Source organism: Oncorhynchus keta, chromosome 31 (genome assembly GCF_023373465.1).
Source record: "Oncorhynchus keta strain PuntledgeMale-10-30-2019 chromosome 31, Oket_V2, whole genome shotgun sequence".
NCBI lineage: Eukaryota > Metazoa > Chordata > Actinopteri > Salmoniformes > Salmonidae > Oncorhynchus > Oncorhynchus keta.
In genome coordinates, this window is record NC_068451.1 from 16,063,009 (window position 1) to 16,076,731 (window position 13,723).

General features: G+C 42.0%; 1 protein-coding gene across 1 annotated transcript in view; it reads right to left on the reverse strand.

Annotated features, from left to right (window-relative positions):
- Nucleotides 1-13,339, reverse strand: part of LOC118364066 (triple functional domain protein-like) — a 144,946-nt gene extending 131,607 nt beyond the window's left edge. The window contains exons 1-2 of the mRNA XM_052489709.1: nt 13,106-13,339; nt 3,180-3,236 (exon numbers count right to left, since the gene is read on the reverse strand). Of these exons, the coding sequence (XP_052345669.1) occupies nt 3,180-3,236; nt 13,106-13,175 (127 nt within the window). The 5' untranslated portion in view covers nt 13,176-13,339. The remainder of the gene's footprint in view (nt 1-3,179; nt 3,237-13,105) is intronic.
- Between the last annotated feature and the right edge of the window lie 384 nt (nt 13,340-13,723).

A 13,723-nucleotide genomic window follows, 5' to 3' on the forward strand; every position in this document is an offset into this window, starting at 1 on the left:
TAATTGAAAATGGTGTTGTGAGCTCACATGCTACGCAGCCCAGGCAGGACCTCAGCACTGTTGTCATAGACATATGGGGCACATGACCAACAGGCCTGCAGGCGGAGGGTGGGACTAAGTCAATTACTGGGTAACACTACTTCCCTCTTCCCTCCCCCACCACCACATCACTCTACCACTGTCTGTAGCATGCAGCCCTCCCTGGAGAATGAACACTGCTGACAGCTAGGGCCTCTCAGGGATATATGGAGAATTATATAGGGCAATATACAGTATAGTGTGATATATGTCATTATTATACAGTGCAATATTGCACTGGTGATGTTAATGTCTTCACAACACTGGTGTCTCAAGAGGCAATACCAATGTACCTATTGAGATGGGATGATAATCTGCTAAGGGTCTTCTATTGTGCTATTTAACAATAGGAGTCATCCTGAGTGGCGCAGCAGTCAAAGGCACTGCATCTCAGTGCAAGGGGTGTCACTACAGTCCCTGGTTCGAATCCAGGCTTTTTGCTTAAGTAAAAGATCTATGCGCCTTTTGCAGCATGTCTTGCCGAGTGTGGTGACACTGACAAACTGTCGTCCAGGACATTTATCTGGATGCAAACAGAGAACCAAGCTGTACTGCTGCTGTATAAAATCACAGGTTCTCCACCTGCTGTACATCGCTCCCTGCCGCGTAGCAGAGAGCAGTGAAAACACTCTGGACTAATTCTGTGTGTAAACACGAGACTTAATGGTCCTCAAAGGGATTTCCTGGAATAAAGATGGCAGCCAGAGACGTGTCTCTGTTCTTACATTAGATAATCCTAAAGTCCTGCTGCGCCATCTGAGATGCATTTGGCTGTATATATGTTTAATGACAATAGACCATGGGAAAATGGTTAACAGAGTAAATGTCTATTGTTGCTACTCACTTCCTACTGTATGATCATATTCATCTCATTAATACAGTCTGAGGGAGTGTGTGAGCGAGAGCTAGTGAGCATCTCCTCTCCTCCTGCTTTCAACAGACATGAAAGGAGTGCTCTCATGTTTTAATGCATGGCCTATCCTAGCCCTCCTAGCGAAGTCTTCCTAGCTGAGCCCTCCTAGCCCAACCCTCCTAGCACAGCTGTCCTAGCCCAGCCCTCCTAGTCCAGCGCTTCTAGCCCAGACCTCCTTGCAAAGCTCAGCCCTCCTAACCCAGCCCTCCTATCCCAGCCATCTTATCCTATACCTCCTATCCTAGCCCTCCTAACCTAGCCCTCCTAGCCCATCCCAGTCCTCCCAGCCCTCCCATCCCAACCCTGTCACCATAGCAGGTCTGATCTCTACCGACAGCACAGGCAGAGGTTTGGCAGCGGCCAAAGACAGGCCCTCCTCTGGAGAGCAGATATTTGTGTGTGTGTGTGTGTACCTCTGTCTTTCCCACAGAGACACAGAACAGAACAGAGCATAACTGTTCTTACTAATCCTGATCCACAGAAAGCCCCAATTAAGGGAGAGACAGTTCTGTGTTCTGCTGGGAGATTATAGTAAGGTTTAGCCTATACACTTCAATCACACACAATCTTACACTTTCTGTTCTGCTAAGATCTTCCACAAAAAAATGCATTGCTATCAGTATGAAAGACAGGCAAAGAATGATCATAATGCTTGCCTGAAAGACATACTGATATTCTGTATTAGACTGATACAAGCATATCAATATGGAAAGAGAATTGTAATTTGTTCACAAGAACATGACACCTAGCGCACATGGTTGATTTTTGGCCACCAGCAGAAGGTAAGCTAAAATAATCATGACATAACATAGCCTACTTCTCCTACCTACGTAGCATTCAAAATATACAAAGGGAATTTTCAGCAGATAGAAAAATGTTTGGTCAACTTTATTGAATAATTCACACATAACCGTTTTCCCCTCTAGCCAACACAGAACATCTTTAGTAACAGCAGAGTCAGCATATATCTGAATTGAAACTCATTATTAACCCTATATAATTTAACTTGGCAGTTGAAACACCTGCAAATGAATGTGCAGCATCGAACAGGTTCATCATAGTAGATACAAATGTGTTAAATATTTCACTTCACCAAGCAGAATGTGGAAAACAGAATATGCTACCGATCAGTAACCAGTCCGTCTAGGTGTGACGTTCTGAACAGAAAGAACACAGAGACCGTGATTGCATTCAGTTAATAAGCAGGTGACAGTCTGGTTGACCACGTGCCAACTAGTCAAGTGCGGTGAAGTGTAGCCATGTCTGTGTGTGTGTCTGCGTGTGTCACCTTGTGTCACCTAGTTGAGAAATAAGCAGGTCAGTGACCAGTTAGCCATGAAGAATGTCACGGGTGAAAACTCTATACTACATCAACCTTTAAGACTCCATATAGAGCCTAATAGGAAATGACTACACACAAGAAAGCATCCATGATGAAAGAAATACACTGGTAGTGTCACGTCCTGACCTTAGTTCCTTTTTTTAGGTTGGTTAGGGCGTGAGCTGGGGTGGGCATTCTATGTTTTGTTCTATGTTTGTATTTCTATGTGTTTGGCCTGGTATGGTTCCCAATCAGAGGCAGCTGTCAATCGTTGTTTCTGATTGAGAACCATACTTAGGCAGCCTGGTTTCGCCCTTGAGTTGTGGGTAGTTGTTTTCTGTCTCTGTACCAGACAGGACTGTTTCGTTTTTGTTATTTTAGTGTTAAGTGTAATTAAAAGATCATGAACACGTACAACGCTGCACCTTGGTCCTCTCCTTCTTCCACCTACGACGATCGTAACAGGTAGGCTCTGATGGCAGTGATGAGGAAGTGATGAGGACCTTCAGTTAAACCAGACCCTCTGTACTTAACTTTCACTCTCAATCAGCTAGGGTGCACTAAGAGCAGGTCACTGGCAACAGCAGCCATGTAATATACTATATATAATAGCTGTGTATGTACAGTATACCCATGTACCCAAGCAGAGAGATAAGGGGAGCTCAAATGAGAGGTCATTCCATCTCTCTCTCTCTCATAACGAGATATGATAGGATCGGTTTCTGTTTCTTCCCCAAACCTGACCACAAACAGGCATAAACAGATATCTGAGAGGGTATCCCGAACCAAGATGCCAAGTCATACGCGTAGCACAATTATACAATTACATTCCACAGACAAAGCAAAAGAATGAAGTAAATAAATGACCTGCTTGTTGACTGGGTCCGTCCAGTTTGGGCTCACATTTTGAAAGAGGGAGAGAATCTAGAAAAATGAAGATGAAAAAAGAATAGTCAGCGAATGAACGTAGTGGCCTGGCTCTGAGAATCTCTTCTGACCTTGAGCATGTGATTATTGCCTGCAGATGAGAGGACAAGGAAGAGCTGCTTTGATCCCAGTATCTGGCTAGTCAAAGACATGAAACAGCATGAGACATGGGCTGTGTCACAACTGGCACCCTATTCCCAATACAACAGTAGTGCATTATACAGGGAATAGGGTACCATTTGGGACGCAAACAGAATTGAACATGAAGCCACCAAATGACTTACAGCTGACAAACTGGTACAGGAATTAATCATGATATAGAATCCCTGAGCGGGAATCTGTAGATCTTTCTACCGCCACCCGCCTGAAAAAAAGTATATCTTTGAATCCGGAATGCTGGATAATTCACCTGGAGTCATTAAAGTTAAACACAGTCTGTCATCGTCTGCTCTGATTTTTACAGTGGCACATTACAGTGGGTTAAGTGAGGCTTTCTCTTCATTCTGACAGACTGACTCACTTCTACGTCTATGGCAGTACTGTGGTGTTGTGGGCTGTTGGCAGTACAGCCCTGTTTTCTTTCTGGGTCATTCGTCTATCAGTGGCACGGGATAGCTCCAGCTTAGCTCCACTTTGCCTGCTTCTCAAAAGACAAACCAGCATATGCTGCTGCTAGGGATTAAATGGGCGGCGAACTGCAGTGGCTGTTCGATGTTAACAGCATTGTGGATTTTATGTTAGGCTATACTAAGGTCACAATTAAAGTGTCTCGAAGACATGTGACGGGGAATTCACATGATGATGATCCGATTGAAACCTCCCCCATCCACCCCACTAAAAACTTGCCTTTCTTGAACTAACACTTATTTATGAAATGTACTTACTATGACTGTGATTATGTGGTTGTCTCACCTAGCTATCTTCAGGTGATGCACTAACTGTAAGTCACTCTGGATAAGAGCGTCTGCTAAATGACTGAAATGTAAAAATTGTAATGTAAATATAGACTAGAGGGTCCCCAGCTGTAAGACGAAGCCTTAGGCTTTGTAACTGGCATCCTTCATTGTATCTCTGATATCCTACTCTTGCCTATTCACCTAGGGGTTTTCTAACATGGAAATGGCTATGAGTTTACAGTCAGTTACATGTCAAACTATCCAGGGTATGACATCAAAAAGTGGACCAAAACGATGTCTCTCATACAAACAAGCACCAACTTGAACGGGGTGAATGAGATTTTAGTTTGCTTGTTTTTATACAAATCTGAGCGGCGGCGCGTGATCTATTTAAACCAGGCGACCACTGGCAGAGTGCAGCACGAGGAGGATCTAAACATGTTAGTGTCTTCAAAGGGGAGAGGATGTTTCGGTCCGTGTGGAGTTCCTGTTTGACAAGCTGTGCACAGCTGTTCACTGGAGACAAGCACAGGGAGGGCACACAGCTGCAACCACACCACACCAAACATCCCCTAGCTCAATCCCACTATGGACCATGCTGCTTTGATTCCCAAACTGAGCCCTGTCTGTGTGTATGTGTGTGTGTGTGTGATTGTGTGCGTGTGTGTGTGTGTGTGTGTGTGTGTGTGTGTGTGTGTGTGTGTGTGTGTGTGTGTGTGTGTGTGTGTGTGTGTGTGTGTGTGTGTGTGTGTGTGTGTGTGTGTGTGTGTGTGTGTGTGTGTGTGTGTGTGTGTGTGTGTGTGTGTGTGTGTGTGCGTGTGCCACAACCTCATTAAAAAGAGGAAAGGCATGTTCTCAAAACATAAAGGCTTTTAATAGTATATGATTTTTAATATGCCGTCCTGCATGAACGACGGGAAGGATCAAATGCGCTTGTGTGTGTATGTGTGTGTGTCTGAGTTTATTATTACCATTAGAGAGAAGAGGAGTGTTAATACATAAGCTCAGAAACACATAAAACCCTGCTGCTCTGTTTGATATAACAGCTAGTCTCTGAGAGGGCCACAGACAGGAAGGCAGGCCAGCAGACAGACACCTAGGAGGCCAGGGTTCTGAGATGAGATGCCCTGATTCCAGACGCCGCCTTACTGCTGGGAAGGAGGGGGCTGCTGGGTGTGTGTGTCTGGTAGGGTGTGGGTGGCTGAGGTTTTCTGATGGATAGGAAATCCTCTCTTATCAGATGAGGGATTTCAAGGAGACACACAGGCAGGCTCAGCCCACAACCACTCTTCTTCTTCATGGCCCACAATCCCTTTTCTTTCCTTCCTTCCTGGCCCCCAGGCAACGTGGGTGGCAGGCTGAGGCTGCTGTGATTGATACCTCTATATTCCTGACTGAATTAAGCCATCCCTTAGGCTAGTTATCGACTTCACTCTGCATTCTCAATTCCTACTTATTGACATTGACGGTTATCTATATGCAAATCGGGACTATTTAAATGGGAAATGAATGTTATTAAAGGGATAGTTCACCCAAATTACATATTGGTTTCCTTACCCTGTAAGCAATGACTTTAAGCTCTGCAAGCGTTAGTGTTTTATTTGATTTGATTAGGATCTCTTTTAATCCTCACTTGGACTAATCTTCCATGAGTCCTTAAACATTAAAATACAATTTACAATGCAATCACATTTAACACACTGTAATAAACAACAGACATAATACACTGCCATATTGAACAGATACATAATCTAACAGTCTTAAAAGATAGATTGGTTTGTTTATCTACCATAATCCTGCACAACCTTGCAATTTATTATATTTAAGTGGTTCTAAGTATTGTATGAATTTATAAATTGAAAGGTTTCTGGTTTGCTAGATGAATTATTCAATTTCTTTATTACTCTGAATCGAAATGTTATTTTGCCTATTTCTCTTCTCTGCCGAGATAAGACATCGATGGGGGACAATCTATTTCTTGTAATGTGGTGTACTGTGTAAAATAAAATAAGCATGTGTTTTTCAATTATCTTGTTGATTGATGACCACCCAAGACCATTGTACATGACTACAAGAGAAGTATCATATCTCCACCATAAAACTATCCTTGTTGCTTTGTTCTGTGCAATCTGCATCCTCCTAATCTCACTTTCTGATGAATTTCCCCAGACCACAGAACAGTAGTTCACCTGACTCCCAATTCATGCTTGGGTTGTTTGCTTAAGAATCTTTCCCGGTAAATACTTCGCTATTCTTCTGATCATGCAGGCAGTTTTAACGATTTTCTTTAGATTTCTTCCACACAACTAGCATAGGCCGACAGTTCATGATCTATACTACAGAATTGTGCACCGATTGCTGCTTTGAGTGAGATGTGGCCTTATCTAGTTCTGTGGGTCAGTAAAAAGCCTAGTATCTCTAACTAATCTATACTATAAATGCCATGGATCTCATAAAAGACACTCAGCAGGCTGCTTTATAAACAGCTCTACAATAAACAAATCCATAACAATCAAGCAGCACTAAAACATCTGCTCTCCATTGTGATCATACAGTAGAAGAGAGGAGGAGGGAAACCAAACCACCGAAGTGAGTCTGGGCAAAACAGAACAGCTCCAGTCAAAAGCTCTTCTTTTTCCAATTATGAGGAGGATGGCATGATGGCGGCTGGGCTGAGGCCGTTTCATGGTGCAATGCCACTCTGGGCTGATTGCTTCTACTCCACTAGAAGCAACTGCCAATTACTTTGCGATAGAACGCAAGAGGATTCTTTCTGACTGTATAATATGTATAAAAGCAAGCCATGATGGCCTACTCCACCCTGACTTTAGCCTTCACTATTCTATCATTTGCAGAGGTGGTTATTCTGTCCTTACTTTCGTTCGCTCTCTTTCTCCCCCCCTCTCTCCTTCTCCCTCTCTCATGATGTGAATTGATTCTGGAGCATCTGATCCCTACTACACTACACCATTATTATGACACAACTAAGAAGACTTTAGTTGGGTCAAGTCTGTTTCTCAGCAGCAGCCAGTAGACATTTTATTACATAACACTTAGGTTTCCACTTCGATAAGCATGATCACACTGGGTGATAACGCTGGATCACAGGCAGTACAACAATTTGGCGCACATTACTGGCCATTACAGGCTGATCTAATTAGGCCTAGTCATAATCTCCTTTTTCATTCCGAAACGGACAAAGACATTTAGAAATTTCATGTCCAACAGTTGATGGTAAATAGATGATAACTGTGACCTTTCTATGGTATAATATCACCACTAGAAAGCAAGTAATGTTTAAACGGAATAAATAAATAAGAAATTAGTAAAGCGGCTGTCATGACGTTGGCCTGGGGAGAAGGTTTATGACAGTCATAAATACCTCTTCCCCCCTTTTTCCTCTCTCTACCCTACTGAGGTTACATTTGCAAAACCCTTGGTTAACATAGAGATTCTGGGAACATCAGTAGGTGGGGGGAAATGAACTATATTCTGGTAATCCGAACAATTGAACATATGCGGTGGTACTTAATGAATATGATGTCAGTTCAGTTGTCATCTGAGACATTCTCATCAATGATCAAATGACATAAACTCTACAGTGGAAAGTCTACACATCAGAGTTATCGGATTCACATGGAATTGTTGTTCGATTTAAATGTTTGAATATGAAATTATTTGTGATGGGATTAAATGTGATTTTAGCTTCTAAAATGTGAGATGTGGGTTTTCATAAGATAGAGCTGCTCAATCAGTGACCTGCTCTGTGAAGGGACATGGGCTTTAAAACTTTTCAAACACGTCCTCCTCTGCCTTCCTATATAAGCCCTTGACGACAATAGAACTTCCTGTTCTGGGGATGTAGGACGACAGTCCTATGTCAGAATGGTTCAGATAATAACTACAGAACGAAGCCAACATCAGAGTGAGCTTTGGTTGCTAATGGTATGAACTTTGAACTCTTATTCACTACAGAAGTGATACCTCCCAGCCGTTGAGTTAGCAACTGCAGCTGCAAACGCAGGTTAGGAAGGAACAGACAGAGTATCCCGTCTACCACACAACGACGTTACTACAACGTAACCAATTGACAACTGGAGACATTCTTCAAAGGACTCGGTTTGGCAACATGGCCTTCCATCTACCACCAACCTATCGAAGCGCAGCTCAGAGTAAATATTTGTTGCATTTTCCTTTTCCAAATGGGCGGTAATTTAGAATACATAAGATACTGTATTTACGATAGTACAGCTTCTCCCTGTGTCCCTCAGTCTTTCCGCTCCTTCACTAAACCTAGCCCCTTTTCTTTTATGTAACAAGCTGTCATATCTGTTCCGCCCGCTAGGGACGTTTTTCTTTATGACGTAATTTGTAATCAAGTTATGATTAATTGTGTGTATGTGTAATTTTGTGTGATTATTTAGGTATTTACGAAATAAATAATTAAACCCAATTTTGTATTGCTGATTCAACTTGGTAGACAGGGTTCGTGCAGATAAAATAATTTACAACTTTCAGATGAGACTGAAATAAGATGACGATTGATATTGACTGCTATTGATGTAAAATATTACTAGGTCTTTAAGAGTTTATTTGGAAGATAACAGCTCTATAAATATTATTTCGTGGTGCCCGACTCTCTAGTTAATTACATTTACTTGATTAGCTCAATCAGGCGATATTAATTACGGAGAAATTATTTTATAGAATAGCATGTCATATCACTTAATCCGGCATAGCCAAAGACACGACAGGGCTTTTCTAAAGATCCAATCAAATGAAAGTAATTGGTAAACCTCAGCCTGCTCTGAGCTGGATAGTGGAACAATCATGTACACAGAAAATATCCTGATTTATACCGTTGCCAATGTGACGGCCGTCCTCTCACAAGAACAACCCCACTGTGTAATATGGTAAATGGTCAAAGCAAGGCAGCTATGTGGTGGAAAATGGCGCCTGACTACAGTATTTGATACAGGACAAAAATAGAAGGTACTTTGACATAGTAAACACTATATCTTTGTTGGAACCATAGGTCTCAATATACCACTGGTGTTATGATGGATGGCTAGTATATTATTACCTTGTAAATCAGAACTCAGTGGTGCCTGATTGAGCTACAGCGTACTCATTTGTAAGCATGATGCTGTGTCATAAAAGTTAGTTACACCTCATACATTTTTCGTCTTGTTCCTAAAAAGCAAGAAAATAAGCATAATTCAATTACACAATTCATTCAGTCTGCAATCCTTAAACAGCCACTGAAAATGACCTCCTGATTTGGGTCATTTGAAAACTAATGGGCAATGCCACTGTACACTATGAATAGCCAGCGAGCAGCTCTGCATTACAACAGCTTACTGTACAGTGAGGGACAGGATGATCCGAGTAAGAGTCAACTCACATCAAACAGGCCAAGACAACCTTATGCCTTCCCAAAGGTCTGTATACTACACTCGGTGCCAATGTAATAACTTGGTAAATAGTTTATACATAGTGTTAATATACACTAATATACACTGTATAAAACATTAGGAACACCTTCCTAAAATTGAGTTGCACCCCTCCCTTTTGCCCTCAGAACAGACTAAATTTGTCGGCGCATGGACTCTACAAGGTGTTGAAAGCATTCCCACATGGATGCTGGTCCATGTTGACTACAACTATTCCCACAGTTGTGTCATATTGGCTGGACGTCCTTTGGGAGGTGGACCATTCTTGATACACACGGGAAACGGTTGAGCGTGAAAAACCCAGCAGCTTTGCAGTACTTGACCCTCAAAGCGGTGCGCCTGGCACCTACTACCATACACTGTTCAAAGGTACTTCAATCCTTTGTCTTTCCCATTCACCGTCTTAATGGCACACATACCCAATCAATGTCTCAATTGTCTCAAGGCTTAAAAATCCATCTTCAACCTGTCTCCTCCCTTAACTACACTGATTGAAGTGGATATAACAAGTGACATCAATAAGGGATTATAGCCTCCACCTGGATTCATCTGGTCAGTCTATGTCAGTCTATGAGCAGGTGTTCCTAATATTTTGTACACTCAGTGTAGAGTGAATATAAGCATACAGTGCAATAGTTTTGAATACCTTGGGACATAGACCTAAAGCTTTGTGTGGGCTGACATCATAGGCATGCATGCTACTGAGCTGCTGTAATGAGCCTCATCGTCAAGTGGACTAAAAGTTATGACAATCTCACTGATTAGCTCACAAGAGGATGACTCAGTATAAAATGTGGGATCTATACAATGTTTGTGGGAATGACATAATAACGTCCATCAGTCTAACTCATCACAAAATAAGGACAAGAAATAATAGACGACTATGACTAGCACAACATCTCCATGACTACCACAACAACTCCAAACAGAAATATGTCTCCATAAACTGAAAAGAATACTGTTTTGATAGTTGACTTCCCTAAATCATCGAGCTATGACTTATGTGATGCGTATCGTCTTCCAATACAGACTGTCTAGTATATCATGGCGTTAGATACTCTTCAAAGGGCGAATACTAAAATTAGCCCAGTCTCTTCTTAAATGACATATAACAACTTCAGCAAGGCCGTTTAGTACAGCCATTCGAGTTAAAAAAGGCACGCTATTCTTACCCTGGTCAAAACTAGTGCACTATGTAAGGAATAGGGTGCCATTTGGGACACATCCAAAGTCCTACTCAAGACTAACTAGGGCATCATAGTGGGTGCACCCAGAGCTCCCCAAACCAAAGAAATCTGTTTCAGTGCAACAAGAAAGAGCAACTTTGTGCCAAGAGTTCAACGCTCTACAAGGCAGCAGCAATTAGGAAGCCTGCTGGAGAGGTTACATAAAGTGGGGTGGCCTTTTCTGTCTGTTTCCCTGTGGCTTCAGGATGAATAGTGTTGTAGGATACTGACAGGCCAAACAACATATCCATGGCTGCATCCCAAATGGCACCCTATTATAGTGAACATATTCCCCATTCCCTAAATAGTACCTCAAAGGCATAGGGCTCTGGTCAAAAGTAGTGGACTACATGGAATAGCTTTTGGGACTCAGCCAACATATTCCTTGCTCCTATCTATCGTATGCTTGGATGCAGTTATGGGTCATGTTGTTTGCTCTGTGTTTCACTGGCCTCTCTCTTACACCGTCATAACTAGCTTTCCCAGTTTTAGCACCTACACAATATGTGTGAAATTTGAAAGTCTAAATGCATCACCATGCAAAACACTTACTAGCTTCACCACTGCACAAAATACAACCTAATTACCCGATACAGCAAGCTAAGCTTAGTCCTTACAGTTAACAATAATAGTACAAATGGGATACACAAACCTCAAAGCATCTAGACAGAGACCATTTACAGGTAAATGTTGTTCATGCACATCATTCAGGTTCATGTTGCTATTGTTAACTCCCAGGACATGGTCTATAACAGCTACAGCAGAAAACACTGGCCACATACCAACAGTAGACTGCAACAATATAATTACAATCCATTATAGTATTCCAAGCTGTCTTAAAGAGACACTGAGAGGAAATATTTGTGGCAACTATGGGAGAAAGGAACATAGACAGATGGTCATATCTAACAAGGTAGAAATATATACATCAGCCTATAGTTCGAGGTCCCTTGACTCCATTAATGTTGGGACATTCCTTCGCCAAACCCAATTCCTAACATTGTCTTTAGACAGCTCTTTCTTAACTTCCTTACCTCCAGACTCCAGTGACCTAAAAGCTCAAGTCAATGCTATGCAACATGCATTCACTAAAGAATAGAATAGAATGTATTATATAAATCATTAGGCTATATCACTCGTCTTTCCAATAGACTCAGTCCCTTCTTCACTTCAGCTTGACCCTGTCTGTCCCACTCAAACTTCTGTCTGTGTGTCATCCATGGGGATGGTGGGAAACAGACTTCTTGACCAAGATGCACCAGACCAGATGCTACAGAAACAGCTGAGCGCAAACGAACAGCTGCTCTGACTGTGGATCATCTGAGGTGGTCTCATCATGGTCCAAGGACGTTCCCAAGGCACCTATATGCACTTTTTTTTTTACTTTCCAAAATGTTAATTCCTTTAGAATTACATTCTTACCCCAATTAATTTGGGGGGAAATGATGGCAGTGTGTGGTGTGGACCACTTCTGGAATGAATAGGTTTGGCCTACTAGGGTAAAAAAAATAACATTCTTCGGTCATTAAATTGACTAGAGAGAAAAAAAATATTAGAATGTATACCAGAGATAAAATCAATGGTATTAGATATGTTCAAGTAAATAACCCTAATAACACAATAATCTTAATATTTTGTAAGGATACATTTTCTAGGGATTCGTTTCTTGCCCTGATGGACTAATGGGTGTCTAAATAAACTAAACAGCAATAGAAAAACGTGATAGTCTATTGTTGGTTAGTCCATAACACATTGTATGAGAGTAACCAGGAAGATGTTTCCGTGGGCTACGTAGGCCTGGCCTAAAACTCAGTTATGTTCCAGATAGATTGTGCAGCCTCTACACCTGGGCGGCATCATAGACTACAGTTTGTTTACATGATAGGCTATCACAATCAATAGGATGTGGTTCTGACTAACAAGCAGCTCACTGCCGAAGGTTCATTGGCCACGACGCAGGGTACAGAAAAATTGAAATATGTTTTCTACACACATCTCGAGATAGGGATACATTTCATTTCTAGATTATAAACCACCCAAGACACATATGATTTTTTTTACATTGAAGTGTGCGTAATTTACTATAATCTGAGGTTCACTCTGTTATCATATTGGAATAAAAGCAGAGGATGACAGGGAGCATGTTTAGGAGGATAATAATCGTATCTCTCTAACGCATCCACCCACCAATGGCTGAATTTGTTGATCAGTTTAGCATCTATACGGGAACAATGTAGATGGCATTATCAATACAGTGGGCTACCGGAGGTTCTCGCCCCTCTTTCACTTACCGGACTTGAAAAACGCCGCTATGTCGGCCGCATCTTTAGCAGCCTCATCTATTCCCTCTCCAGAGCTCATGGCTGGAATACCGATATGGGAAAATAATCTCCAAATAATTGACTTCCTCTAGATTTTCCGTGAAAATTGAAATGGAACACCATTGAAATTATACTCTACTGTAACACGCACGCAATCTTTTCTCTCTTCAATAGGCAAGAGACCTCCATCTTGGCGAGAATGAAAATTCTTATTACCGATCGGCGGCGCTCCAGAGCCTGAGCACAGAGGCAGAGGGGGAAGTCCGTTGATAAAGGGGAGGTCTTGTATGGGGTCTCTGGCCCTGCTGGAATATCCCTGAAATTTTGAGGCATTGTGCGCCACAAATGGGATGAAAGGGGAGCCAAATCGGTTGGGTAGGGGAGCCAAATCATAAAGGCTTGGTGTAGCCTGGGTGCCAGTCTGTTTCTGCTCTCTTGCCAACTCCTTACGTATTTGTCATTGTCAAACATGTCTTCTTTGACAATGACAATGGAATTGGCAAAAGCACAAACAGATCTGGGACCAGGCTACACTTGGCCACCAGACATGATATAATATAGACATAGACCTTTCATAGGCTATGGTAG